General features: G+C 33.4%; 1 protein-coding gene across 1 annotated transcript; it reads left to right on the top strand.

Moving 5' to 3' along the window:
• Positions 1-1,195: 1,195 nt before the first annotated feature.
• LOC121313031 (secretagogin-like) lies at positions 1,196-27,905 on the top strand. Its single transcript, XM_041245143.1, has 11 exons — positions 1,196-1,426; positions 1,790-1,866; positions 9,120-9,212; positions 10,821-10,910; positions 14,394-14,450; positions 15,903-15,980; positions 22,811-22,866; positions 22,969-23,014; positions 23,109-23,168; positions 24,817-24,885; positions 27,145-27,905. Exons 1-11 carry the CDS (start codon positions 1,357-1,359, stop codon positions 27,271-27,273), a joined length of 825 nt encoding a protein of 274 aa, XP_041101077.1. The 5' UTR covers positions 1,196-1,356; the 3' UTR covers positions 27,274-27,905.

Genomic DNA, 27,905 nt, shown 5'->3' with positions numbered 1-27,905 from the left:
CTTAATTGCCTCATGCTTTAGTGTAGGAAAATATTGGTACATTTAGCTTCTAATACATTATTTGGGAAAGGGTTACAGCCTTATTCTATCCATATAAAGCCCTGCAGAATCATGACTCAAGCTGAGTGTCAGATGTTGCCAGTCAGCCACTAATATTTTTTATTATCTATAAAATTGATCTAAACAGTGCAAGTTGTTAATAATTAAAATAATTAAAATTGGTGTATCATGGTTATGAATTAAATAACTGGGCTAACGGTGACTGAGTCTGTCTATTAAAATGTGTATTTGTGATTTATTGTGTGGGATGGCAGTATTTAGATGTGCCATGTTTTTTAGAATAATTGAATAGACCACGATGACTATTTGGAGCAGGCTTTATTCTACCCTGGCCTGTTCTGTCTCTAGATCTGAATTTTGTTAAACTTACAGATTACCTAGGGAGAGAAATAAACTGCACAGGAAGAACTGGCCTGGCTGCCGATGGTGACCCTATACAGTCTACTAGGGCAGACATTTCCAACTTTTGTCCAACCCTGTTTGTGTTCTGTACAAATTAGCCTATGTACTCTGCACCTTGGTAAACAATTCCTTTCAGCTCTGAGAATAGCGTGAATAATTCCAGTAATACATTAGGTAATTGTGTTCTGTTCAAATTGTATTCAGCACGCAAGCTTCTAAGTAAATCTACATTAGATTTATTTTTATTTTCTCTATTTTCTGTTTGATTCAGATGTCTTTATAATTGTAGGCCTGCAGGTTAGCAAGATACCTATGCATTTAAGATTCTTTTTTTTTTTTTTTTAGAAAGTCTAAATATCAGGTATATTGAATATGAGTTCTAATGACTGATTTGAAGTTGTCGCTTGGGGAAATTTAGCATATGTGGCATATTGAGCTTTGTTATATCAGTGGGTTTTATTTATTTATTTATTTATTGGCAGGTAAGCAATACAGAATACTACTTAACATTTTTTATACATCCCTGATTGCTAAATTGAAGACGACATGAGGTAGCCTATATTGCTTGAAACCCATATAAATCATACATCTTTTGCAGGGATGTTTCTCAGCTCCTAAATGAGAAAGCGCACAAAGGTGAATTCATTTCTTCTCTGTACGCAGGCGTGACAAATGAAATCGTTCGACACATCACCAGGGGGAGGGGCTATCCTCTTTAAAGTACCGAGCAGAAACTCACACTGCCAATAGTTCTTGTTTAGATTTCAAATGCAGAACTTGTAACTCCCTTAACAGATAGAACCACTTACATCCAACGAACTACAATCCACTTTTTCAACAACCAGTACCTAAGCGTACTCTTTTTGTCAGCTCTAACGTTCCGCCTTCATCACCATGGACAGCACCTTTGACACCGTGGACGCATCTGGCTTTTTGGAAATCTGGCAGCACTTTGATGCTGATGGTAAGGCTGACATTTATTTGAGTTTAGTTTCCAGCAGTTTTAAAGTTGTTTCTGTGACATCATTTAAAGAAAAGTATTACTTGTTTAGACTCTCAGCTTTTCAGTGATAGTTTAAAAAAAAAAAAAAAATGAACGAATTATATTTTTAATAACCGTTTTAATAGTATTGTATTAAGCACATTGTAAACAATTGTGGTTTTTTTTGCTTGTTTTTTTTTTTTTTTTTTTTTTTAAGAATTTCGCTTGTTCAGTAATTAGTTTGAATTCCAGACTAGTTATACTTATTATTTCTAGAGAGAAACTGTATTTCACATTCTAAAGTTAGTAACTGCGTTTCCATGAAACATGTTTACTGCGTTTTAGATAATGGTTACATTGAAGGAAAAGAGCTGGATGCATTTTTTCGCCACCTGTTGATGAAACTGAGTACCGGTAATGAAGTAAGTATTTTTGTGTATTTTTTTTTAGTACTATAACCATATTCATTTGGCTTAACATCATTCAGCTAATCTAAAATTTCTGGATAATGTCTCCAAGGGTACAAATGGAAATGCCAGTTGGGGGTGTTCAATTTATCTCCTAGCAACAAAGAGCACAGTTTTTGTATTGCTTTTTACATGGAGAAAGTCTTAGTATGGATAATATATTGATCTTACTTCAAACTAAGCTTTGTACTTTTTTGACATTCATTTACTGGCGAATATTATTTATTATTTTTTTTATTTTATTTAAAATGAACCATTTTCCTTTTTTGATTTATCAGTTGTTAACAATTCAGTGTTTGGCAGTTTTGCATTGGTTCTCTGCACTGTAGGTTCCCAGCATCCAACAACAATAAAGTATGTGACATTTTTATTTCTTTGTTCGGCAAAACAAGACGCCCACAGACATTGGTGTAGTTACAACACACTCAGGAGGAGCATACAATTCTGTTTGTAAATGCAAAAGACAATCATTAATCATAAACAAAGTAGTAGTGGAAAAAATAATTAAAGGCAACCGCAGGAAATAAATACATTTTAAAAAGCCTGTATACATGTTTTTTTTTTTTTTTTTTTTTTTTTTTTTTTTTTTTTTTATATAGTTTTGCATGTACATGGTTTAAAAAACAAAAACATTACAAGGCATTCAGCAGGACTCCGGAAGGACGACATTGATAAAATACGCGCCCCAAGGCGAACATTGGTTTGACCCACGGTCTGCACTATTATCAGCGATGTGTGTGCAATAGACGCCGCTGGTAGATTACAAAACCGATTAATTAAACTTAGGCTAGGTAGTTAGCTTAGTATATTTTTATAATCTATTAATTGAATTATATTCATTGAAAAAGACGAGAGAACCAGATGGTTTTGTTTGTTTTTTTTTTTTTTTTTGGCACTTGGGTTATATTGTATCGTCCGACTACAGGATGATGCATCCTTCATCCGAGGTATATATATATATATATATATATATATATATATATATATATATATATATATATATATATATAAAAAAAGTGGTCTCTGTTGTTCATTGTTGAAATTAATGTTCAGCTTTCATATGTTGTTGTGTACTACTCATTTAATCAAACCAAGTAGTGTAACAAGTTGCTTGTATCGTTCGTGACGTTTTTCAAATCAAGTAAGCTTATTTGTGTATATATATATATATATATATATATATATATATATATATATATATATATATATATATATATATAAAACCGATAATGGAGTTGCAGCCAGTGTCATCTTAAAGGCACTCAAGCTGAAATCATAAAAAAGTAATTTAAAAGTAGGCTACAAACATGGCAGTGGACTAGTCTCTCATCAGCGCGCACGCAAGAACTTGTAGACTTGATATAACTGTGCTGAGAATTTAAAAAGAAAGCATTTTATGAGATTTTTAACTGGGTACCTGGAATATGACTCTGCACGCCGAGAGGTTCCGGGGCTGTGCCCCGGCAAGCCCCGGTACAAATTAAGCACTGTATGCAATCTGTTACCTTTACCCTACTGTAAACAGTGATGCTTGTTCTCATCTAGCAAGACTGCATAATTGAAAAGCTTATATTAAGTTTACACTATGATGTACTATATTATTAGCCTATTTATGTGTTTCTGGATGTATTGCTGCCCTGTTTATAATATCTCAGGACCACGATAAACCGAGTTTGATTGTATAGTATTTGTGGTATAAACGAGCTTTGGTACAAACGAGCCTAGAATGCTACTATATTTGTGCTAAATGAACATACACATTTCTTGCCGTGTCTAAGTAAATAGCAATATTACTTTGTTTGTACAGTATATCTGACATGGGATCTGGTAGGGCTATGTCTTTTTAAAAAACAGACACCAGCTGTCTATATAGGTTATTACATTATGCACAATTCTGTAGTCATTTTGAAACTTCACTGCAGCTGGGAAATATAAATTGATTTAGAGATTTACTACACGCAGGGTTAAATTGTATCAAGATAAACTAATTTAAATATGGCATTGTCAATAGGTTTCTCAAAGACAGCGACAGCAAATTTTGGTTTTGCTAACCGATTTTTACATCAGTTCATGTTGATTTCTTTATACAAACCCCCAGATTGGGTAACAGTTTATGTAGATTAAATACCTTTTGCAAAAAAACAAAAAAAGAAATGTTTGCTACATACTGGTGTTGTGTATGTTCCTACTGTAATAGATAGTTGACTACATCCGTGAATATTTAGACATTGGACTACTGGTATGTTTGGAAACTTTGAGAATGGTTCTTATAAAAGGATCTGTTATATTTTAAAACGGTGAATTTTAATGTAAAACAGAAATAACTGGAAAAAGGTATGACAACAATGACTTGCATCATAAAAAATGCCAACAAGCTGTTCAGAAAGTACATCTGAAAATGGAGGAGTCTGGTATAGCATATCCTATCCTAAAAACTCTTCATAAATACTGGTAATGCCCTCGACAGACCCAAAATAAAATGTCTGACAGATAGTAACTCCAGGTAGGTTAGTCAATTTACAAGTAGTATTACATTAATAAGCATTTGATAGAATTAATCTTGTTATGGTCTGAGAAGTTTGTAAAAAAAAATAAATAAATAAATAAAAATACAGACTAAATACATGGTATTTAAATAACCAAATAGTAGTTAATAAAATAAATAAATAAAACTAATTTTAAGGGTTTTTTTTGTCCATTGCGATATGTTCCAATCTTAAATTACCAATTGTCCCAATGGGGTATAAAATCCTGGAGGCATTAGGATATTGTAACATATTTAATTATGTAATCCAATTATTCTGCTTTGCCTGGCTTCATTTAGGTATGCCAATTAGATAGTTAGCCTCTGCACCTCTAACAAAAACTGACCTATGGGTTAAAATTAATGATTATCCCCATTCGCTTGTACATTGTGCAAAACACTGTGCAGAGGAAGAACAAATGTTTCCAAAAATCCAAGGTCTTTCAAATGAGTGCCACTTGAAGCACAGTTATAATGCCAAAGATGACCATGATTTACCATGCTTCAGTAAAGCTTAATAAGAGCTATCATCCAGTAGCTAACAAACCATTCCAGCCATTACTGGTGCAGGACATACGTTTAAAGAGTGAACTACAATACTTAAATAATTTTTACAATTACTAGTCAAATATTTCTTGGCAGCATCAGTGGACAGGTGGACATGTTCTGTTTAGTTAGTTAGTAGGAAATTGTTTTTAAAATATTTAATTAGAAACTCAAAAACACTATTGGGTGCATTAACTATTAAGAAAAACATAATGTTCCTTACACAGAGCTATGTCTTTAATTGCCTTTCTCTCCTTCTGTTTTTGCACCTCGTTGACTACCATCTTCCTCCATTGAGCTGGGGCTGCTTTGTGCCATGTAGGAGGAGCTGGACTGAGACCAAGGCCTCCTCTTCCATGCTGTACTTGCCCCATGACAAAAGAGTATTCCTTTACCTTGAGTCTAAGGTTGTTCACAATCAACACAGATAATGCGCTTCTCCACACCACCTTTCTGCAAAGGGCACAGCTGTCTGAAGTTTTTTTTTTTTTATTGCACTTGCCAACCTGACTTTGGTGTCTCTTGCGGCTGTCAGCGGGGTTGCCAGCTTCAGCTGTGGGTACACGTTTGGCAGTCTCTCTCTCTTCCAAATGCTTCTTACAAAGTTCCTATGCTAACCTTAAAATATATTCTCTCCTTGGTAAATTCTTCTCTATGCATTCTTTGTAAAGTACCCAGGAGTTGATGGCTGCTAGGTCCAATATATTGTAAAACACCTGAACAGACCACTGTCGGGAGCCAACTTTCACAGAATACTTCCGTGCCATCTGATCCAAAACATCAACTCCATATTTTGTTGCGTTGTAAAACTCCACGGTCTCTAGTATGTATTTTCACTAGTCCCAATGCTAATTAACTGACCAAAGCAGCGCAGCTGGCAAGCAGATGTCAGCCTTTCAAAAGGCTGATTGAAAAACAACACTGTCAGTCATTCACTCAGGCAGAGTAGAGACTAATCTAATTATGTCTAATTACATTGCGGACTGGCAAATAAAAATAATAAAGTACCATTGTGTACATTGTGTATAAAACTCGCCAATAAACAACATATTTATATATATATATATATATATATATATATATATATATATATATATATATATATATATATATACATATATATATGTATTTATATATCATATACATTGTATATATATATATCTGTAACACATACATAATATATATATACACACACATACACACACACACACATATATATACACACATATAATAAAGTACATAAAACACAAACAAATTACGTTTTACTTGACGGTAAGAGCTGACAATTCCGAAAAAGATGGGAAATTGTCAGGCATGGCCAGCACTGCGCCCTTACCTGACCCGTGTTCTGACAAGGCTGGTACAGTAGTTGGGTTCACTTCAGACAACGTGTAGTCACCACTGGGCAGGTCAGGTGACGTCTAAAACCATAGCAACCGTGGTTGTTTTCATGTTGTCATGTAATTATGTGAATTGGAAAAGCTAATGAGAATAGTTGGGATATTAACACATCTGGAGTGAGACAAGTTATTTATTGTGTACTTTTCCAAGTATACAAATATTTACAAATGTCAACCATTTCAGCTTATTTCCTTCTTTTTGTGGGATTTTTTTTTGTTTATGAAGGACACAAAAACATGTCTAATATGGTGGAAAAGAAATGTGATGTATGTGTGGTAAAGTAATGTATGGAATCCCTAAAGGTACATGGTGTAAAAATTAAAGTGGGAGGCTACTATCTCGTGCGCACAACATAATATCTTGTGCACATGACTTACTATAATATCTTGTGCTAACAATTATAGCTCAGTTCAAAAACTGAGTTACTGATTCAGGAGAAGTGGCAAGCCGACTTCCAGCAATATTTTTCAAAAATAAAGCAGGGGAACTCCAGTAAACTCAAGTTAGAGTTTATATATATTATGCATATATATTATGCATATGTTTTAAAGTGTATATAATGCATGCTAACTAAATATACACTGACTAATATCTTGGCTTTAAATATTTAAAAGAGGTATAATTTCATTTGTTGCTATATCAAAAAAAAAAAAAAAAAACAGCTACTCCTAGACAATGAGTATCTGCCTGCAGGATATGGTGTTTAAACACGTGGCCATTTTTCTTTTTGTTATTTTAGCACAAAAAAAATAATCCTTGACCAATTTGTCAAAACTCACTTTTTTAGCGATTCTGTAACTGAAAAACTACCGCACAGATTTTCACAAAACTTGGACAAAACAAACAAAGCTCTGCCAGCCGCTCTTACATATATTAAAAATTGGCCTAGTTAGAAAGACGAGGGGTCCTCAGAAAATGTATTCTCTCTTTATTTGCCTCTTTTAAAAAAATAGAGCTTTAAAAATAGCATATTATTTTTATTATTCTGTTTGTTATTGTTGTTTCCAGATGAGGGCCCCTGTCCATCATTACATTTGAAACGTGTCCTTTCCTGTTGAACGGACTAATGTCAGCAAACACTTTATGCCATCTACAGAAAGTCCTTCAAAGCCTTAATTAAAATGGGCAATACAGTTCTTCACATGATTAAACATGATAATAAGATAAACTTAACATTTTTAAATGGATGCACGGACAGAATATGAGGAGAGAAAAATCCAGCGATAGATTATTTAATGGTGTGCAGACAAAAAGAAACACATTTATCCATTCCATTAGAACCCTTTATGTTGTGTTAAGTCAGGGTGACTGATACAATCTTCCTGATCTTTTTGAGGCTATTGGCAAGTTTGGCATCCTTTTTTATTGGTGTTGAAAAAGTCTGGGTTTTAATAGTATTTTGGTATGTCTAGGACTGAATATGGTGGCCTAAATAGAGGTGTTGGCCTTAATGTTGAAAGTGACTTTACACTGAATAGGAGAAAGCAGTGAGTGTAAAAATATGGCTTTATTTTCAGAATTGGCCTTATAACTGTGGTAGCAAGTTATTTTTCTGTACCTTTCAAATTTTAAAGTGTTACTGGACAACCTTTAGTGTTTACAACAACTGCTTACCTTACAATTGTGGTCTTCTTTGTTATGTGCATTACTGATCTTTGTATTCATGTACCTGGGGTCATAAATCTACTGAAGAATGAAACGGAACATATTATTGACCAAGTCTTTAATGTGAATTGGTTTAAGACAAAAAGACAGAATGAAAAATTCTGGCATGTTTATCCAAGTAAAATGCACTTTTTACATTGCTGACACAAGTTTTTTGTTTCTACACAATACATAGCAGGTGAAAATGGTGTCATGTATAATAAGTTAAGGATCAACACAAAATACTGTATGTGGCGATTTTGTAGGGAAGGCCATCCAGGTACACGTTTAGTATACATTTCAAATATTTAGTATACGTTCTAATTTGAATTTAGTACATGTTGTAATTGTAATTATTAAAAAATAGTAATAATTTGAACTACCAGATCACTGAATATTAAATAAGAGCCAATAATTTAAAGAAATAGTACGTGTAATAAATTATGCAATTAAGTCACCTTACATTTGCCATTTCCACTCAGTTCTTACTACAAACTGAATCGTGTCATGGTCAACAGTGTCTGTCTCAAGAAGATGGCAGCACTTCGAAGAACATCTCCCTCCAGCTTGATTTTTTAAAGTGAGATGAAAATACTGTACAGCAGATTAGTTTGTAATGTTATATTGGAATTATGGATTTATATATGTTGACCTATTTTCTGTTAAATCCAACCACAAACCAAGATTCATTCTTTTGACTTGTCCTCATAGCTCACACACAATAATTTTTTTCTAGTGATGTTACTAGAACTGAACCTAGTTCACACATAAACTGAAATGCCTGATTGAAGTGGTGGTGAATGTTGTCAATCCTTATTGGATATTTTGTTAACTTACTTGAATGTGGCATAAGTAAACTAAAGAAATAACAGAGCTTACTGAAGTAATTCAGAAGGGCATTTGTAATTTTTTGGCATGCCTTTCAGTTTGATATATTTTCTGCAATGATTCACCTGGTGTACTAGGTGAATCATTGCAGAAAGTAAGACTCATGTCTCACTAGAGCGAGGAAAAAAAGTGTGTTTCTAAAAGACGGTGTAATACATTTATGATATTGCTTTGCCATTAAAATACATATTTATTTCTCTTCAAGGGCAAAATAACTGAAGAGATGGTTCAGAAACTGAAAAAGAGATTTATGTCAGCCTACGATGCCACTGCCGACGGACGACTACAAATCCAAGAGGTAAACAGTTGTTCTTGTGTCCTTTAGTTAATGTTTATGCACAGGGAGCCATCTGTTATCCTGTTATCTAAAACCTCAAATGTTTGTACACAAGACAATTTACTATGCATAATAGAAAATAAATAATGTTAGTTAACACATCATGTTTAGTGTATCTTATTTAGCAACATGTTTCAGAATCAACAACATGAATAGGTATCCCCTTCCCTCACCAATCTCTGTACAAAGAAATGTCTTTCGGCCTTGCAGTTTATTACATTTCTGAAACCCACCGTTTTCTTTTATTACCAGTTTTATTATGTTTTAACTTGGACTCCAAGCCATATATTTCTCTTTATATGCATACTAATGTAATGTTGCTAAGCACAGACTAATGACCAGATGTATTTTGATTGCTTTTCTTTTATCATTAACAACAAATTTACTTTCCTCATAAAAGTACCATTTGTTCCTGCATTTTATAGTGTATGTGTGAGTGGGATCTGGAAGTTCTGTTTCTGTTTCACCCACTCACATAGAAGCTTGTGGATGAGACCTGAGTCTGCATCTGTTACCATGTGGGTTAGGTGCACTAGCTAGCATTAAATCAGTATTACACAAACATTTGATCAGAAACACTCATATGTTCTACACTTTGATAGCAGAAACTATACTTTTCTTTTGCTTAACGAAATATTAAAAACACAAAAAACTTTTACTTGACGGTAAGAGCTGACAATATATAAAAGCACATTCTACTGGTGAAAGCCTTGCTCTCTATCTGTGGAATTTGGGATCCAGTATATAATAATAATAATAATAATAATAATAATAATAATAATAATAATATTTAGTGGGAAATGCGGGCAAGTAGGGTAGCTTAGTGTAGATTTACTACTAATATTTAAAAACTGTACTGTACTAAACATTTTGACTGGGTAAATTTTATATTGTTAACCTAAAGTGCTGGTATTTTAGCTCCACTCGCAGACAGTAAGGATCAGATTTGCTGAAGCTATGGTTTTGTAGGAAAACTTGTATATTATATACGTACATGCATAATAGGTTTATAATAAATATATATGCACACAAAAATGTTTAGTAAGTAATACAAGGATAGTGCTGTTTTATGATTTTTTTTGTAAAGCTGTGTCTAGGTTTATGCTTTTTTATTGCGTTTTTGCAGTACTTCAACACAACCTAAAAACTTTGTGCAAACCCAGTTTAAGAAAGCTGTACAATGTCAGCAGTCACACAAGGCCAAATTAGAACAAGGTCAGACAAAAACATTTCAACAGACCCTCCCTTATTTTAATATTAGTTAGGTTACTTGCATTTGAAAGGAGAATTTCTCTGGGTAAAAGAAATCTACATGGAAACACACATAAGCCGAAAGGTACTACCAAAATAGCATGAGAAAAAGGTGAGACTTATTTTTCCTTTTCCATGGAAACTGCCCAAGTGTTAATTACACACCCAAGTGAGAGTATATTTAGGACTCATGTTTAGATTGCAGAGAGTTTATACGGTTGTAGTGCTCATACATTTGGTCTGATGGGTCATGCTTTACAAAATATAACCTCACTGAAGTATCAATTTGAAGTTTCTTCTTTTTTCCCTTTACTGTAGCTTGCAAATATGATGCTACCAGAAGAGGAAAACTTCCTGCTACTTTTCAGACGGGAGACGCCACTTGATAACAGCGTAGAGTTTATGAGGGTAAGCAAATGCTGCTGCCTGTTTCCCTCCCCCTCCCATGGTCACTACAATCAGTTACATTTCTTTAAGAACAAGTATTTACTGAACCAGACGCCTCCCCCTTATTTTTTATATTAAGTTTTTTTTGGTTTTATAATAAAAAGGAGGGAAATTTCTCTGGTAAAAAAAATCTACAATGGACACACATACTAATACTAATACATAATAATACTAATAACAATAATACCAATTCTAATACTAATACTACTACCAATATAATATATAATAATATTACTCTAACTATATTATAATTATAATAATAATGACAACAACAATATAAGATGTATGTTCGTATTTTTTGACACTGTTTCGTCCCATTCTGAACGGTGCCACTTGCTGGACCTTTTCGACAGAAGAACACATTACTTGTGGTGTGAGTCTTGCTGTCCAGGTAAAATTTTCCCGTGTGTCTGTCTGTGTGTGTGTGTGTGTGTGTGTGTGTGTGTGTGTGTGTGTGTATGTATATATATATATATATATATATATATATATATATATATATATATATATATATATATATATATATATATATATATATATATATTCAGGGCGATGCAAGGGTTCCGATAATCGAGGTTTTATTTATTGTCTAAAACAAAACACAGAGTAGTTTTCACTGCTGCTTCTCTTTCTCTCTTTTCCTGTGTATCCCTTTTTGTCATATCCTGTTTGTTCAAACTTTATTGTGCAGACTTCCAAATCCAAACTGATAAATAAACATAAAATATTTCAGTCTTACGTTGGCATGGCATCCAAGCAAAGCACTTTGTGGAACTTTACCAAGCAGGAGAAAACGGAATTTGCAAACTCTGCCAAGGAAATATTTCATTCAGAGTAGGAAGTACTAGCACACTTTCCTAATGTGCTCCACACATATTTTTATTTAAATAGGTCGGTGTTTCATAAGTGTGTGAGTAATGTTTTTCTCATACTGATGTCATTTTGTACTTTGCACCTTATTCATTTTGGAGTGTGTATGCTTTTTCTTAGTAAATCTGCTGCTTTAAAATAAAAAAAAAAAATGTTAATGGTTTAAGTCTGTTTTCTGGGGTACACCGCTCACAGTACTTTAGTTATTTGTTTATTTATTTTTAAGTAAAGGCTACTTATTTGATCTTTTTGGTAAGAAACTATATCTGCGCATGATAAAGCATTCCATATTGGAAGCCACACAGTTATTATTATTAATGGATCACAGAGTTATTACTGACATAAACCCAACAGGATGTTGTTATGTTGTTTATGAGCAGAATAGTCACTGCAGATATTATTATTGTGGTGTACTTGCCGATAATGCAAAGCTTGTTTTAACATTGTCTTTATTACACTGGACAAAGACCCATGCTTACAACTGCATTATCATATTTGCTAAATTTTCTATAAATTCTCAAATTAATGAATCGAAACCTGTGTAGTAAAAAGAGACCTGGCTAGCATCTGGTAATTTAAAACCCGGGTTTATGGGTACCTGTTCCAACTATAATGCCCAAAGCTGCAGGCACCCTGGAGGTAACAAGTCTTCCCGAGGGGCATTTAATTTTCCACTATGGTTGAGTCTGCAGTACATATTTAATATATGAACGAGTCAAGAAAATAAGTGAAGCAAGGTTGGATAGTAAATATGATTTTATATACAAATATATCTGATACAGCATAAGTAAATAAATAACAGAAAATGTTTTTGAAGTTCATACCGCATAGTTATCAACGTTTTTTTGACATGCAGCTTTCCGTCTGGCTTGCTGACTGCTGCATAAACCAGTTTGTATCCCAGGCCGTCATATTTGTTTACATCATCGAGTTGAATTTGTTTGAATTTCAGAAAGTTAGAAAACAGTGACAGTGACATTTTAATCAGCATTTTAGTATCTGGAGCATCTTTCTCTTGTTGTTAGGAGTGTAAGTGAAGAGTGTTCCTTTGAAAAGGGGCGGGACTGACAGTGATGTGAACCAGTCACATGTCAGAGGGAGACTATTGCCCAGTGCTGTAAGGATGTTAGGGCAATAAATCAATCTATTGTTTCGCCTATAATGAGGTTTTAACCAATCTCACACACACACACACACACACACACACACACACACACACACAGTTTTCCTACAAAATAAATACCGTCAATAGTAGGATAAAGATTTTTTTCTTATTTAAACATTTATATTAAATATGGGGAATGTTTACTTTCATAAAAAGTTCCATCAGACTTATGCAACTGATTGATTAAAATAACATCAATATGGCAAGCGTAAAGGAAATCTTTTTTTTTTCAGAAACCAAAAAGTGAACTGTTAAAGACTAAATTTCAATTAATCTAACAGTAAGTAACTCAAAAATAAATAATTTGCTTACAATTAAATGAAAAAAGATTGGAGCAAGATCACCGTAGTGCAATTCCGTTCTAACTAGAAAGCTACAGACAGAAAATATTCCTCTTTACTGCAACACTGTTACTGCCGATAAAGTGAAAATAGTAAAATCCACATCGATTAACTGAACTGTACAACCTTTAGATTTTAGCCATTCTTTAAAGTTTGATTTCAGGGAAGCATGACAGATCATTAATCACCTTTATTGCAAAAGAAAAAAAAAAGGGTGGTGGGAATCTGCTTATCCGCTTAGTTTTCCCTATGGGTGCTTCAGAGTCGTTTCCTGTGCCCTAGAATAGTTAATGCATTTATCTAACTTCTACAAGTATTTCCACAGCGTCTTTATCTTGTTTGAATGCTTTACTTTATGTACTTGCCTGTGCGTCAGTACCTTCATTTCTGTTTGTGTCCACAGTGGTAGTCGATGCACTGTTGTTGTCGTCTTTGTCAGCATTTTTAGCCTTCTTAAACAAGTAGTTTGAATAAGAGAGGTTCTTATTGCTCTTTTCATTGCATCAAGAGGACAACTGAATGAACCACAGTTGTACAGAAAATGTAAGTCATTTGACTTAGCTTGCCTATTAATTCTGCAAGTTCTGGCTCAACTACACCACTGTATTAGAGTTTATTTATTCAGCATTTAAGATTAAAACCTGTTTTCTTTTTTGTTTTTTTTAATAAAGGATACCTTCCAGTTATTTTTGCCTCAAAGCTTTCCTTCCTATACCTGTAAAAAAGCAACATAAATGATTCACTGGCACCTGCGCAAATCTGATGTGCCAAACCCCTTGATTTATCCAAACAACAACAGAATACCATCCACTATTCATCATCTATCAATGCCATAATTGCTCCTTGTGACTGAAATTGATGCAACAGGGAGATGTCAGGGATGTTTTTTACATAGCAAATTAATCCATCACGTGAGAGACACACGAGTATGTGCTGCATATGTTAGCATTGTTGACAGGCATTATATTGAGTAAGTTTATCAATAAAGTGTAAATTGGAAATAGCCTTTTTAAAAAATCTGTTCTTCAAAACGATACCTAACTTTTTTCTTTCTTATATTCTTTACAGATTTGGCGCAAATATGATGCTGACAGCAGTGGGTTTATTTCAGCTGCAGAGCTCAAGGTATGAAACTGCTCCCTTAGCACTAAAGTGGCTGATGCCTCTGTGGTAGGCTTAAGGCATGCTGTGTAATGTGGAAAGCTCATTTGCCCACTGCTAACAGCAATCTGTGCTCTGCTAAACAGAGGCGACTGCAACTGATGATCAAAAATAATCATCAGTCTACAGGTTCTATTTAAGACCTTCTTTGTAAAATAAAAAAAAAAGACTGAACATGTAAATAATTTAGTATCTGGCTAGTAGTGACGTACATGTACAGTATTGTTTTTTTTTTTTTTTTCATTTTCAGTTCCATACATAAATATTTAATTAATACAGTATAATGCACTGCAGCAGCCATTCAATTATTGAAAACCTGATTATAAAAACACATGATTATACAGCATGTGTGTCACAAAAGCAGAAATAATTATGTACTGTACTATGGTTCAGTATTCTTAATTGATAATCTGACAGTACAACGTGCATGAGCTTTTCTCTTTTATACACAGTGTACTGCACAGAATTTTTGTCAATAATATTAATGTATACAGTAACAGTTTTATATACTGTACATTTCCCTGTTATTGACAGAAGTTAATATTTCTATGTGTACTGTGTGTACTGTGTGTCGTCAAACCCTACAAATAGAAATGGTAGCACACAGCTACATGTCTCAGTCCTTGCACATGTTCTCACTGTTTAGAGTCACAGAATAATTAACCATCAATCTTAGGAAAGCAAAAATGCTTACCGAAAGCCATATTCATGAATCTGCAAACATGCATATTTGCTGATATGTGAGTCTAGAATTGAATCGATGAAATGTGCTTTTCGAAGGTTGCTGAAATATCAACCATGAATAATGAAAGTGTCTGGGGAACTTCTTGTTCTGATAATGTGACCGTATCATATTCTACACCAAATCCAACCAGCTTCAACAATAATAATAAAGTGGTCATTCAAAAATAAAGGCATGTCACATGTCCCATGCTAGCTGAAAGGTATAGTGGGGTATAGATGATAGAACACATAGAAAGCTGAGAGTACTACATTGTGTAATGTGTAAAATCTAATGAAAAGTGCTGTTAAACATATAAGGGGTCTATTCAATTGATCTAAAGTTAATGGCACCTCTTACTAATTAAGATCATTGAAATAAGGTTATGAAAATAAGTATCTAAATGTGAATGTGCATTAGTAAAAAAATATACAGTCTGTAAAAATATATAGTGTCCTATTTCACAGTAGTATTTACATCAATTTACATAGAATATGCTACTAATAATATTTCTAATCTAACCGAAACTAATTAAAAACTTGTTTATCGAAATAACTATGACATTCAGGTGGCGAGCGGTGCAGTGACTTGATTAATACGCTACAGAATTATACACTAAAATATATATTTTTTAATTTAGGAAAGTGAATCAATTAATTCAAAAAGATATATTATCCTGTCATTCTACTTAACAGAACTTCCTGCAGGATCTGTTCCTACAGCACAAGAAGGTCATTTCACCCAGCAAGCTGGACGAGTATACTGACGCAATGGTAAGTGTCATCTCAGCTTCCATAATTAAACTAATATGTGATTTATGTATGCTGCAATACAGTATATCAAACATGCAAATTGCTTGAAGTAATTATATTAATGAAGTCTCTGTATATCAACAACAAAAAGCTTCTCCAGACGATTCAATCAATCTTTTGTTTGCTTGTTTCCACAGCCTTAACTTCTTGTGTCTAAATAGAAAATATAAGTGCTTGCTGTACATTTGCTATTTATAATGGTAAAATGCATTACTGTATGCATTATGCATAACCTTATCTGTTATACTGGGTTTGTAGGAGCTTTTCAGTAATTGGCTAGCTATTTAAAATTTTATACAGTAGATACTTTTCTTTACCTCAGGTTAGGTGTACTTAAGAGGCTTGTGGTACAAAAGCACCATGCAACTGGTACTGTCTTTTTTTTCATGTCAAAAACCACAAGCTCTGTTATGCCTGTGAAAATGTAAACTGCCTTTTATATATATTCTACATGGTGTTGATGTAGGTCATAGTGACCTACTTATTAATTATGCCAATACCTGTAATGGGTTAATTACATCCTTGTAGGCATACGGAAATAAAATATATTTTTAATATATGGAAACATGTTAAATATATGAACACTATATTTATAACCTTACCATATATTTTCAACATATAAAATAAATATATGGCTCACAGATTAAATTATGTTTCAAATATATTCCAAATGCACCAGATATTTTTAATGTATTTTTTATACATTACTAATTCATTTTATTTAATGGACTAAAAATATATTTTACTTACCGTACATTTAAAATATATTATGTTTTTGCCTTACATTTGTCATACATTTTAAAAACATTATTTATGGATGCTGTTTAAATATATAAAAAAATATATTTAGCAACAAATTGTAAATATTTTGGAGCCGAATAAAAATACATTAACACTAGAACCGTCGAGTTATAGGCATACCTAGAACTTCCATGAGCATGCTGGCCATATTAAAAACAATATAATTATAATAATGAAAGGGCAAACAATCTGATTTAAGTTGTAGTTTTATCGAGCCATGTCACATAAAGCATCTGCACAACCAATATACACACATATTACATAAAGCGCTACTGCACAAAATGATGAAAAACAACAGAAATGAGTATTCCTACAGGTAATAATAATAATATATTTATATAGTGCCTTTGATAGTGGAGCACCATCACAAAGCACTTTACAGGGGTTGGCTGTGAATTTTATGCAGATTCCTGTACAGTAAAACATTGTTTTAAAATCTCATTTTCAGGATTTAGCACATGGAGGTTAAGTGGCTTGCTCAGGGTCACACAGTTAGTCAGTGGCACAGGGGTGATTAGAACTGGTGACCTTCTGGTTATAAGCCCTCACTTTTAACCACAGGACCACACTGCCTGCCCCCCCTTGCTGCTCTCCAGGGGAAACAGTAAAAAAGGAATTGATGTTTTAGACCTGGCGGAATGGAAAGTCCATACTTGTATTCAGTTTCATGTAAGGGCTGCAGACTGATCTGATCAATTCAATACATCGCTGGACCATACAGTACATACATTATATATTTAATTGTATTGAAACATGTATTTACCTTTTTAATTAAATATTAATCAATATATTTATTATACAAAGCATTAGAACATAAGAACATAAGAAAGGTTACAAATGAGAGGCCGGCATTCAGCCCATCTTGCTCGTTTTATACATGTATTTTGCCGAAGCAGACTCAAGTAAATTAGTTGCTTTCAGAGGATGCTGGGGACTGAGATTCTTTTTTGATTATTGTAAATATTTGATTACTGTTTTTGTGATAATTGTTCAAGTTATTGTTTTACATGTTTGTGGTATTTGGGAGTATTTGGAAGTATTGAGAGGGGTGTGCATCCACACACAAGAGTGGTGAGGTGCCTTAGTGGATGTGTTTGTGTTACTGAGTGGTCAGTCATTGTCTTTGTTTTTTGTATATACTGTATATTAAATGTCATATTTCAAATGTATACATAATGCACTTCTCATATGAATGTTGTATTTCTAAATATATTTCATTTAGATTATAAAAGCTTTAACAATATGTTTAACATATATACACATTTATATATTTTAAATACATGAAACATATATTTAGCATATATCTCATATTTTTCATATCTAGAAAAGGGGCCAATTTTGGTGTATTAAAAATGTATAAAACATATTGATAATATATTTTTTATCATACTCAATTTAATTAAAGAATGATGGTGGGAAATATAAGTATCATACATTTCTTATTATATAATATATATTTTTATTCCGTATGGGACAATATGATCCTTATTGCTTTTTATTGTTGCTAAAAATTTTAAAAAGACTCAATGCTACCCTTATCATAGTTTAGTGGAACTTTTCCTTGTTAAAGGTGTTGCTAAGGTTTGAAAATACATTTTCATACCTCTGACCTCAAAGTACTATAGCTGAAGCTATTACAGCTTTTTCTCCAGGGCTACTTAAAAATATGAATTTGTATTCTATGCAGGGGTGATTTTTATATTTTGAAAGACCATTTAAAGATTTAAATATCTACTCTCTCAAATCTCCCCTGTACTTTACAGACCCAAAGCTGCCAAATAACTTCTCCTCTCCTTTCACGCCTGCCGCTATAATATTAGTTAATTCAAGAAGCTATAATAAAAAAATCTTCCCAGGGACTAAACACAAGCGTTCTTCTCTTATGTAAATACAGTAAACCTGGAATTATTTGGTCTGTTTTAGACAGATGGCAGTTGACTGCAGGTTTTGTTTTTCATTTTAAAAAAAAAGAAAAAAAAAACTTCTGGTAAGAGCAGGTGTCTGCTTTGTTTGTCATCCCTCCTCGTAATTTGGCTAGGCTATTATTTGTGTGTATGGGATGTTGGTTCTAATTACTGAATTCAATTAAATAAACACTTTGATGTCCATCATAATCTCATTGCTAACAGTTGCTAACAGTTGCTTTGTATGGCACATTGTTTAAATTTATTTTTAAACACAATATTGTAATGCCGTTTGTCATTACTCAGCTGCGGATGCCAAAGTCATTTGACTACCAACAATTAAGGTTGCCACCTGTCCTTGTTTTCTCTGGCTCTTTCCAGTACATAAGCCACCAACAAGCATCAGTAACTGCATCAACATATATGTCATGAGAATGTCAGTAAATATACCAGGCAGAAATACACACAAAATGCATTGATGGTAATTATATTTTACAATGAAGTTATGGATGAATACATAGTTTTTGAAGAGTTTTTTTTTTTTTTTTAAATGGGGAATTAATGGGGGAATGTACTAAATGCAACACCCTACAGAGAGTATGAGTGGTGGAAGGTTTTGGAGAACATCTTTGTTTTTGTCACCTGTATAGCATATTGGTGTCACTTCAGTGTTAATAAAAACAACCCTCAACCATGTTATTTTAATAGGTTTAAACAATAACATTATTTGAGAATTCACATGCATCAAACTGATGGTGCAACAAAATGACTTTGTCCCAGTTGAAAAAATAAAATTCATAGGGCCTCATTTACTAAGGGGCGCTGAATTTATATTTCACGTGTGTGAAGTAGTGAGCCTGACGTGAGCACTAAATCAAAATTTACCATCCATTTACTAAGAGAAAAGGCACTAATCTATCTATACACTACTGTATTTGGCAAGTTTACATACCATTGTTTGTGTGCTAAATTTCTCCCTGAAACATTCCCCTGCTGGATATAAGAAATTAAGCCTTTTGTCTGTGGGATTTCTTATTTCTTAGTTGAAATTTCTTTCCCAGAGCATCGTCGCGCCGGTAACAGAATATTGTATTTTCATGCAGGCTGCTGTGTTACTACCATAACCTCTTACAATACAGTGACACTTGGTGTGACTAAAGGGAAGGCTGAACGACCAGTAGCATTAAAAATTGGCTGTACAGCGCCGTGCAAATCTGGAGAATTACTGAACAGTCAACATTCATATTTGCAACCAATCAGAGAATTGCGGGCGGGTTTATCCATGTTGTTAAAATGAACTGACGGCTATCGTCTGAATCATCACTAGCTGCCTGAATAAGTTCGACTATTGTAGTCTAACAATAATGGCTCGTACAGGTACCATTTAATTGGAACTATTCTCTTCAAACATAGTATTTTATATCTGAGTGCAAACAGTTTTGCTTTGTGTGTATCTATAAGCTACAATTGCGGAAATCAACGCTGTCATGTCACATCACAGTGTCATGTTTTACAACGCACTGCACTGAAGCTTGTCATGGTTTGAACACTTTGTGCATCAAAATAGCCCATCACAAAATAGGATGGGCTGTATAATGTGACAAATGTATTTGGAAGCACATTTTCTATTGAAATATATTCACTTTCAGTTCACCACAGGTAACCCTCTAAGAAACATGTGTTAGTGAGTAATACAACATTTATGAACTAGTTGTTTTCACATTTTGTGAAATACATGTTGTAAAAACATTTTACAAGTTTCAGAATATTTCTTTCTTTAAGTATACATCTTATGTTTTTAGCAATAATAAAATACAATAGTTTCAGGTCTGCACGTGCCAATTTAATTTCTTTAAAAAAGTACATTGATAGTTGAGTACTGTATATGATACAAATAGTTTAAAACAATTACAAAAAAGAATCATGTCCTTGTTTCATTTGACATTTAAAAAAATATCAAAATAAGCTGCCTAGAGGCAGGATAAATCTCTTTCTTCTTTGGTGACCCCTTATTTTTATTTCTGTGTTAAATGTATTGTAGAAAAACTTTGCTTTTTAACATGTTTTAGCTGACGGCTATGACTTAAAACAGAAAGGAACCTGTTAAAAACGTGTTCATTGTATGATGACATTTCCTGCCTTGTCTGTGGAGTTTTTCCGTACCAATCAATAATAATGAGAAAGCGTCTCCTGACAATCTGAAAACTTCTCTGCGCATTTTACACAGGCTAATGCTTATGCTTATATTAAGGAAGATTAAATTTATTGCACACAGTCAAGACAGGTTACTTAACATCTTAATGAAAGCACACTAATGATCCGAGCAGAGATTGCAATATAAAAAATATACAGAACTAATACATGTCATATTAAATGGGAAGAAGTGTATTTTGAGAAATTGATTCTATAAAGTTTATTTATAAATCGTTACTTTATAGAGCATTGAGATATGTAACATTTTCATACAGGAAGGGCCTGGTTTGTAGACTGTACACTGGAGGATAGCATAGAGATGGAGATAGCCCAAGATGGAAATTGGAAATCAAGGAGAGAAGATGCAGTTTCTTAGGCAGAAAAGGAACTAGATTTGCAGCAGTAATTGGCAATACAATAGAATCTCAGAATTTGATATAATTGAATTGCTGCTGTGTAATGTAATAACTATACTTGCTGTGTAGAAATGGAATTATTAAGACAAGATCATTTATTCACAAAGTTTCACATTAACAAAATCGCGAGATCTTCCCCGTAGCTTGGACATTGGAAGTTATTCACAATATTTCTATGCTTTCTCAGTTTAAGGACTTAAATCTGGTCACCTTACTTTTAAGGCAAGATTGAAAATGTATTTTTATAAAATAGCGTTTCTATCTTAGTGTATCTGTTTTACATACAATCTAACCTGAATTTTAATTTTGCCCTTTTTTCAAATTCTAATTTTATAACATTTTAGTTTTCAATTATTGTATTATTTTAATGATACAAACAAGTGTTTTTACAATGAAAACCACATTTTCTTTTTTAACTGCTGTTTTCAAAATGTTCTTTATTACATGTAATGGCCTAATTGTTGGCAGTTTTGTGTATGTGACAGACTTTGGATGACTTATACAAATGTATTGTGAATTTCTTTGCCATGTATTGTACAGTGATTTGAGATTTTCATACTTTTTGTATGAAAGGTGCTGGATAAATAACATTTGATTCCATTTGATTTGATTGCATTTAATGTTCTGCAGCTCTTTGAAGCCTAAGCATGCAGCCTTTTTATCCAAGTAATGCCTGGTGCCAAATGGTTTTCAGCACAGAAAAAAGCTTTAAATAGAATAGTGCACCTATCAATGCTTAACATCTGGCTTCCATGAGCACAAATTGTGGTACACACCAAAATTAACCCCCTTTAGTAAATACTATGTGAATACAGCTCATCTCATTAGTCTACACTGGATGCATCATTTAAATACATTATCATAATAAATCACATATTCATTCTGATTACCATAGTGTGAAGCACTAAATGTAACGCATGCCAATTATCGCTCGTGTTAAGCAATAGTGTGCTCGCTGTTTGCAATAGTAAATAAGACACTAAATAACTTGCTAATTTTTAGCGCCCTTAGTGACCAGTTCAATTTTCACACCAAATATTTTTTATAGAAACAAGCAGACATTTATTTGGAAGAGGCGATTCTTTCTGTAAAGCTGTCCATGCTCACAGGAGACCAGAAGTGTATCTTACTGTTTCTACTCCAGCACAAATATGCACAAAAAAAGCAGTAACATCAGTTATATGTCAAATCAGCACAACAGTCCTGCATTGATGTAAGTCAGGTCCATTTAGATTTTTATACTTTTTTTCCGATGAGATCATGAAATTCAGTGCATTATAAAAGTACAGCATATGGTTGATGCAAATGATCCAAATCCCTTTTTCTGTTGTTGTTAATAATAATAATAATAATAATAATAATAATCTTTCTCAAATGTATAATTTAAGGGACACCATTAGGAAGAAAATTAATGTAACTCCCCTCACCCCCACACTATTATTGAAGATATTTATATATTTGTTTTGTTTTCTTTTAGATGCAAATCTTTGACAAAAATAAGGATGGACGCTTGGACTTAAATGATTTAGCAAGGTAGGTATCCTATAAAAACATATTACATAGAAAACGAATGCATTGTAAATTCAGTGGCAGCAGTTTTCTAAAAAATATGTATTTTGTGTCTTCTTTTTCAAGAATACTGGCTCTACAAGAAAACTTCCTGCTGCAGTTTAAAATGGATGTAAGTGTATACTTTCCCTAGTGGCAGGCATATTTATACAGCACAATCACCAACAGCAGTGACTTGGTGAGCTTGTGTTGTTTTTGCATTTCAGGCCTGTAGTAAGGAGGATCGGAAACGGGACTTTGAGAAAATGTTTGCGCACTATGATGTTGTAAGTATTAAATTAATACATATTTTAGATTGCACCACACTGCACACAGGTGTAGCTACATGTTCAAGCTCGTGAGATGGAACCATATGGGTGAATGTTCCAATTAAGAATTCTAGTATGACAGGGTTTTGTGATGTAATGAATCATTAAATCCATCGTACATCATTCTACGATTTCTTTGTTTGCTTCATTTTGGGAGCTGTGATTTTTGTTCTTAGTGTTGCATGTCTTTCCCTGCCTCGTCTGTTTTTTAAAATCTGTCAATTATAGGACATGCTTTACTGTAAAGGGAGGGGTGCATGGAGTCCCCGTTATCTTCAGTTTCCTCCTCTTTGTTTCTTTTTACGCTTTAGTGGATTAGCATTTCATTACCAATATTTGGTGATGAGGCTACAGCCGTGGTGTTGTTGTGACATTTTTCAATGGGTAGAATGTGCCATTGACCAAATCAGGGAGTCTCATCTCTGCCTGCCATTTTATAATCTGTTTTTATCCCATGCTGAAATAGCCAAGGTGAAAGTACAGTATTCAAGAGAGAGTAAGTACAATACTTCTAAGGGGTAGATTCAACAAAATAAATAAAGTTCCTGTGTTATTTCCCTATTTTAGAGAGGAATTTAGGGCTCTATTCACAAAGCTTTAGCTGTCATTAGTCATTTAGGATTGTTTTAATTAAAATCAAGTTGGAGATTACTGAAAATGTTGACTGTTTGTAGGTTCATTAACAATGATATAGAACAGTGTTTGAAAAAACATTCTTTAAACAACTCGCTGCTAAAAATAGTTTTAGTAGTGGTACAGTATACTGTGGAACTTTTTTGGCAGGGTCATGAGGTAAAGCTTTGTGAATGTAGCCCACAGAATCAAACTTTCCACGCTGTAAAGCAGAGCTGTTTTAATTATTATTATTATTATTATTATTATTATTATTATTATTATTATTATTATTATTATTTAGCCTTTGCTATCGACTTATTACTTTTTACAGTTATAGCAAATGACATTTTTTATTAGGATGTTAGCATACAGAATCATTTTGACACTGGGCCCAGTGCTAAATGCCCATGTTGTTAGAATTTCTGAAAAGGTTAGAGCCTAATAATCAGATTCCGAGATCACAATAATACAGTGCCAAATGGCCTATGTGTACAGAGAAACATTTCTATACAAGTTAATGTGAACTGATTGCGTTCTAAGAATAAAAACAAAGACAACATTTAGTGAGGTTTTTTTTTGTCTAAATTGATGATATTGTGAGGGCATTGTGGCAATATCTAGTAAAATAATGTCATAAATCAAAGCATGCCAGTCGATATAGCTAGCAGCTAGTAGGTTAAGAGCAAAGAAAGCAAAAAAGATTTGTTACAAAGGCGTGTAACAAAGTTATAATTAGTTGTAAGGGGTCATCTAATGCCACATGTTTTACAAATGGAAAGACTGCAATAGTTATTGGGTCAGACTAAACTGCTTTAACCAAATATGTATTAAGTTCCGAAAAGAAAGGGCTAATTATTTCATGTTTTTTTCCTTTTTAAAAACAGTTTGTTTTATTCATTTGTTTTATTATTTTGTGAGCTACAACTACTTAGTAGAATTGATAACAATAATGATAATATCAAATATCTAATATCCTTTCTTATGTTTTAAGAGTAAGACAGGTGCCTTAGAAGGGCCAGAAGTAGATGGATTTGTTAAAGACATGATGGAATTAGTAAAGGTAAGTAAAAGGATTTGGTTCCTGGTACACGACACACCAAAAAGAGTAAATGCAAAATGATTGAGGGTGGAGCATTTGTAAATGAACAACAGGGCAAATGTACTGCTCATCCACAGGTATATCTCTTTCACTTCACAGACTTCTCATATCTCCCAAATGTATCTCCTCAAGCCATTACTGGAGAAACAAATTAAACATTTTTCAGAGGAGACTTACTGTATTTCAAAAACTTGAGCAGTAAAACATAAATACATTTGAGCTACACATGTGAAACAATGTCTTGTCTGTTTATTCTTTATCAGACAGACTTTATATCGACAACAGGCATTATCGTATCATACTTTAAATTCCACTTCACAGAGTAGGTTTTGTTTACTTTCATAAATCATAAATCACTTGTTAAAGCTGTTGGTCTTCAGGGGCGAGATGAGATTGTGGGTTATTTCAGTGTAATGGCCTTCTAATCGATGTCCTCACAAAAATATACAACATAGGCTGTCTAAACAAGAAATGGGTGCGTATGGGGATGAAGGTTCCATTTCCACACCCTGTGCTATCCATGCTGTATGGTTAAACAGGAATTATTAAACAGAAAATTGATTCTTAATGTGCAAATTAGTCAATATGAGGTCCTCAAATGTTATCGTTCAAACTGTTCCAAATCAATACGCTGTAAAATACATAAATACGGTATTCATATATCAAATCATATATCAATATCAAAATAAAAATATCTGCTTGATGAAAGAAAATATATTTTCTAGCCTCCTCGCTGTCCTATATGCTCAATCTATCTATTTAAATTTAGTATAGTAAATAAAGCAAAAAATAAATAAATATAGAGAATAGTGTTTGCTGTCATGGGCAATACAGTAACCACAATAGCAACTAGTGTCATGTGAACAAGTTACTGAACAAAAAGCATGATCAGCATTAACACATGTAGACTACTAGATATTTTTAATTACTAACTAATTAATTTGTTTCTTTCGCCAATATATTTTAGGACCTAACAGTAACTTAAATACTGAAACCAACACAAATACATGAACCTGCACTCAAATCCTAATTGAAAAATAAATGGTTAGCTGTACTTTTATTATTTTACGTGTTTTACAAACTGTTCACAACCCATGTTCGATTTTGTGTACAAGGTACCTGAACTGAAGAACAGCTTCATGCAAGTAGAAGATTTTTTTTTTTTTTAGTATGAAGGTAATATTTAGGTCTATTGGAAATACCCACGACACAACATACTCCACCACTGCAATAATTAAGGCTGAAGGCTACCAGACCACAGATGAAATTCTGAGCAAACCGCATTATTGGTGGAATATTGAGGAAAATGTTTTTATTCATTATCAACAAAACCTAGTGCTTCATAAAACCATAAAAAAAAAAAAAAACCCTGAAAAACTTTAAATGTTTTTTTAAGTATTCATTTTCTAATAGCAATAAAACCCTTTAAGTCTGGTAAGGCCCTTCTCGTTATGTTAACCATTTAATCTAACAACCGTAAAGCCCTAATTTATGGCTTCTATTGCTTAACTAGCATGTTTCAAGAGCACCAAAGAAAATACAAACTCACCTGCTCACGTGATTGATCACCGTCAGTGTATTGCGTCTGCAACATTATACAGTAGAAATCAGCATCTTCATATAGTGTCGAACCATTCTAAGGTCTGTTTAACAACTGTGCCTTTAATACAATACAACAGTAACAGCCAAGTTCGAAAATAAAAAAGGAAATAGCACACTGTTTTATACAAGCATGTCTTATTTATCGAGTGTTAATTGTGCTTTATTCTCAATACTGTTATAGTTGACATTATCTGCTTGAAAAACCGTACAGTGCCTTTGACACCTCTTTGAATTACTTTCAATTCCTTAGTCAATTCAAAATAATGATTTCACAAACAGTAACGCACGTCAACCACTTATTTACCGTCAAAATAAAAAACAAAATATGGCAGATTGATCCAAGGACATCTACTGTGTGACAGTGCCCTAGAATATATCTTTCTAATCCACTGATGAAAGTTCTGAGGCTTCCAATTACTAATATTCCTTTCTTAATCCATATTGCTGTAAAACCCTCTACATTCCACTGATTCATGGCATAATTGGCTTTGCTGCTTATCGGTTCTTTGTTATGCTTCCTTTGATCAATTATGTTGAATCAGGCAGTGGTCTTTTTCAATAGTAGCATAAGGCAGACGTTACATGGATTTTCCTGTAATGTTATTTTTTTCCTCACAGCCCAGTATCAGTGGAATTGATTTGGATAAGTTTCGCCAGATTCTGCTCCGTCACTGCGATGTAAACAAGGATGGTAAAATCCAGAAGAACGAGTTGGCGCTCTGCTTGGGATTGAAAGTAAACCCATAAATGTGACTCGCTAGATTCAAGACTATTATTGTGACACAGTGGAAAATGATAATCTGTGCTGCATGCTGTACTGTATGGTGACACTTTTGACAGTAGTTTTAAAGATGATGGTCAACACTGTTGAATGTGTGGTATTTTCTTAGGTGTATAAAGAAACTTGAGTAAAATCTATATATGCTTCCTTCATCATTGTATTGCAACAATATCAAATGCTTGTACAGATGTTGGGCTATTGTAAACTTGTGTATCTATTCAAAATGGCCATGCCTCAGGAACCCAACAACTAAGTTCCTGATAAACTAGGTACTTACAGGTTGTGTATCAGTAAAACCTCACCAAGAATATTGCACAATACAGTGTCTAGTATGAACCACAAGAGTGGATGCTGAGAAAAGGCTATATAACCAAAATGTGGCTGTCTTTGACGCAGGGTCTGAATTGGATAACTGTTGCAAATGTAAAACTCTGTTATTCTTTCACTATATTTAATCAGCTATTTCTGCCTCTGCTTTATCTGAATAAACAAAAAAACGTGTCACAAAAAAAATGATATACCACCTTTGGAAAATGGTAAATGTGTCCTGAGTATGTGATATTTGTATGTCAAAAATAAAAGCAATACCTTACACACA

This window comes from Polyodon spathula, chromosome 3 (genome assembly GCF_017654505.1).
Source record: "Polyodon spathula isolate WHYD16114869_AA chromosome 3, ASM1765450v1, whole genome shotgun sequence".
NCBI lineage: Eukaryota > Metazoa > Chordata > Actinopteri > Acipenseriformes > Polyodontidae > Polyodon > Polyodon spathula.
The sequence above is the reverse complement of the archived record's forward strand: the minus strand, read 5'-3'. Positions and strand labels throughout refer to the sequence as shown.

Bases quoted from the DNA above. Each gene is read 5' to 3' on its own strand.
- LOC121313031 (XM_041245143.1), top strand. From the start codon at position 1,357: ATGGACAGCACCTTTGACACCGTGGACGCATCTGGCTTTTTGGAAATC. The intron at 1,867-9,119 runs GTAAGTATTTTT...TTTCTCTTCAAG, and splicing joins AACTGAGTACCGGTAATGAA to GGCAAAATAACTGAAGAGAT. The intron at 9,213-10,820 runs GTAAACAGTTGT...CCTTTACTGTAG, and splicing joins GACGACTACAAATCCAAGAG to CTTGCAAATATGATGCTACC.